This window comes from Malurus melanocephalus, unplaced genomic scaffold (genome assembly GCF_030028575.1).
Source record: "Malurus melanocephalus ecotype Western Australia unplaced genomic scaffold, MMel_1.1 scaffold_1466, whole genome shotgun sequence".
Classification (NCBI taxonomy): Eukaryota; Metazoa; Chordata; class Aves; order Passeriformes; family Maluridae; genus Malurus; species Malurus melanocephalus.
In genome coordinates, this window is record NW_026624698.1 from 8,418 (window position 1) to 11,331 (window position 2,914).

General features: G+C 64.4%; 1 protein-coding gene across 1 annotated transcript; it reads left to right on the forward strand.

Moving 5' to 3' along the window:
• Positions 1-553: 553 nt before the first annotated feature.
• On the forward strand, positions 554-2,311 carry ERFL (ETS repressor factor like). Its single transcript, XM_057387975.1, has 4 exons — positions 554-617; positions 907-1,141; positions 1,535-1,724; positions 2,129-2,311. Exons 1-4 carry the CDS (start codon positions 554-556, stop codon positions 2,309-2,311), a joined length of 672 nt encoding a protein of 223 aa, XP_057243958.1.
• Positions 2,312-2,914: the final 603 nt, after the last annotated feature.

Consider the following 2,914-nt stretch of genomic DNA (forward strand, 5'->3'; position numbering starts at 1 on the left):
AAGCGCGGCCGCAGCCCGAAATCCCTCCCTGTGTCCCTGAATGTACCCCTAAAATTGCCCCGATGTCCATAAATCCTCCCTAAATCCCATCCCCGTGCCCCTAAATCTGCCCCCGGCTCCTAAATCTGCCCTCGGTTTTGAAATCTGCCCCTAAATACCCCCTTCGTGCCCCTAAAGGTGCCCCTATATCCGTAAATTCCCCTAAATCGGACTCCATGCTCTTAAATCCCTCCTGTGCCCCTAAAGATGCTGCCAAATTCATCCTCCTGCCCTTAAAGTTCCCCGTGTCCATAAATCCTTCCCCAAACTCCCCTGTGCCCCTAAATCTGCCCCAGTGTCTGTAAATCCCCCCCCCAAATCACCCCCCGCCCCTCACTGTGCCCAGCTTATCCCTAAATCTCCTCCACTGCCCCTGAAGTCCCGCTCTGCACCCCTAAACTCACTCCCAAACACACCTTGAAATCCCTCTCCGGAGCCCCAAATCTACCCCAAACCCTCTGAAATGCCCCCATAACCCCTGAATCCCCCTCCCCGCAGGTGTGACCCCCTCGCCATGGACTGTACCTGTGTGTCCGACCTGCTCCTCACGGCCCCGGTGCCAGCGCTCTGGACCCCAGGTACCCCTCGGGACCCCCGAGCGGGCAGGGGACACACCTGGGACACAGCCGGGGGACCCTGCCAGGGTCACGGACACAACTGCGGCACACGGATACCCCCTCAGGGGCATGGACATGGAGGGGACACACCTGGGGACGCACCTGCAGCCCCCAAATCCTGCCGCCACGGGATCTAGGTGGTGCTCCCCGCTGTCCCCGCAGGGTTCGCGTTCCCAGAGTGGGCGTACAAGGCGGAGTCACCAATGTCACAGTGACGATGTCCCCGCTGTCCCCAATGTCCCCAATGCAGGGTTCGCGTTCCCAGAGTGGGCGTACAAGGCGGAGTCGAGCCCCGGCTCGCGGCAGATTCAGCTCTGGCACTTCATCCTGGAGCTGCTGCGGCAGGAGCAGTACCGCGAGGTCATCGCCTGGCAGGGCGACTACGGCGAGTTCGTCATCAAGGACCCCGACGAGGTGGCCCGGCTGTGGGGGGTGCGCAAGTGCAAGCCCCACATGAACTACGACAAGCTCAGCCGCGCCCTCAGGTCAGGGGGGCTCCTTAATCCCGTACCGAGGACTCCCGGAACCATCCCGGGACCCCCAAGCCACCACCGGGACCCCAGAGACGCAGCCCCATACGAACCGGGACAGTCTCGGCCACGCCCTCGGGTCGGGGGACACCGAAATCCACACCCCGGGGACCCCCAGAGCGATCCCGGGACCCGCAGAGGATCCTGGGGGACACTGTGGAGGGCTTGGGGTGCTCTGTGAGGTCCCGCAGGGGCTCCCGGGGGTCCCGGGGGGCTTTGACAGGTCCGGGGTGCATCGAGGGTCTCACAGTATCGACGGTACTGCGCGTCCTGGGAATTGCCGCTGCGGACACTGGGCGGTTCTGGGGGTGTGGCGGGTGTCCCAGCGAGGCTGCGCCCCCTCCCCAGGTATTACTACAACAAGCGGATCCTGCACAAGACCAAGGGCAAGCGCTTCACCTACAAGTTCAACTTCAGCAAGGTGGTGCTGGTGAATTACCCGCTCCTGGAATTAGGGGGGGGGGCTCCGCTCCTGCTGACCCCCGGGCCCTGCCCCGCCGCCACTCCCGGTCCCGAGTGCTCCCCCATCACCCCCGAGGTACGGCGGGGGAAAAAGAGTGGAGGGGGCTTGGCCCCCTCGGTGCTGGGAGTAACTGCGGGGGCTCTGAGTGGGACACGGGAGGGGAATTGGGGAGGGGGCTTCAGACAGACCTACCCCCGAGTTACCGGGGGAAAGGGGGTCTTCACAGGCCCCAAAGCACCGGGAAGAAATTGGGAAGGGGTCTTTGTTGTGAGTCATCTCTAAGATACGGGGGGAAATTGGGGAGGTATCTCCAGTCAGACGCACCCACGAGGTATTGGGGTGAAACCGTGGGGGCGGGGGGATTCTGAGTGAGATATGGGGGAGAACTGGGGAGGGGGCTTCAGTCAGAGGCGCCCCCGAGGTACCGGGGGGCACAGGGAGGGTGCCCCATGGCCCCCTCTCCAAATTACCGCCCCCAGACGCTGCAGTCGCTGTTCTGCGCCCCCCGCCCCGCCGATCCCCAGGGCCGCCCCTCCCTCTTCGAGAGATCCGCCGAGGCCGAGAAGCTGCGGCTGGAGGCGGCCATGCCCTTCCTGGGCTCCGGTGAGGGGGGGCTGCGCGACCCCCGAAACGGGGGGGAGACACTGGGAATGGGATCCTGAAACGGGAATGGGACCCCCAAAACAGGGACCCCCATACGGGCGGGGACCCCGAGAATGGGACCACAAAACAGAGCATGGAGTCCCAGATCAGAGCAGGTACCTGTGGACGGGAATGGGACCCTCAAAATGGGGCAGGGACCCCTGGGACAGGGAGCCTGAAACACGGCAGGGACTCCCGGGAACGGAATTCCCAGGTGGAATAGAACCCCCCAAACAGGGGCCCCAAAAACGGGCAGGGACTCTCAGATCAGAGCAGGGACCCCCGGACAGGAATAGGACGCCTAAAATGGGGCAGGGACCCCCAAAAGAGCCCCCATCAAATCCAATGTGGGTGCCCAAATCTACAACCGGGGACATCCCAAACCCACCGGGGGGGACACCGCATCTCAACTGAATGATTCCCCCCTCCCCCGCCAAAGGAGCCCGGGCCGCTCCCCTGAAGCCCCCTCCCCACTTCCCGCAGGTCTCTCGGGGTACTCGAAGGCTCCGGCGCTTTTGGGGGGGGGCAGCTACGGGCGGCCCCCCCTCCCTGAATACCCCTGGGGGTGGGGGTCGTACCTGCCGGGGACTCTGCCCCTCCCCCCTCCCGCTAAGCTGCCTCCC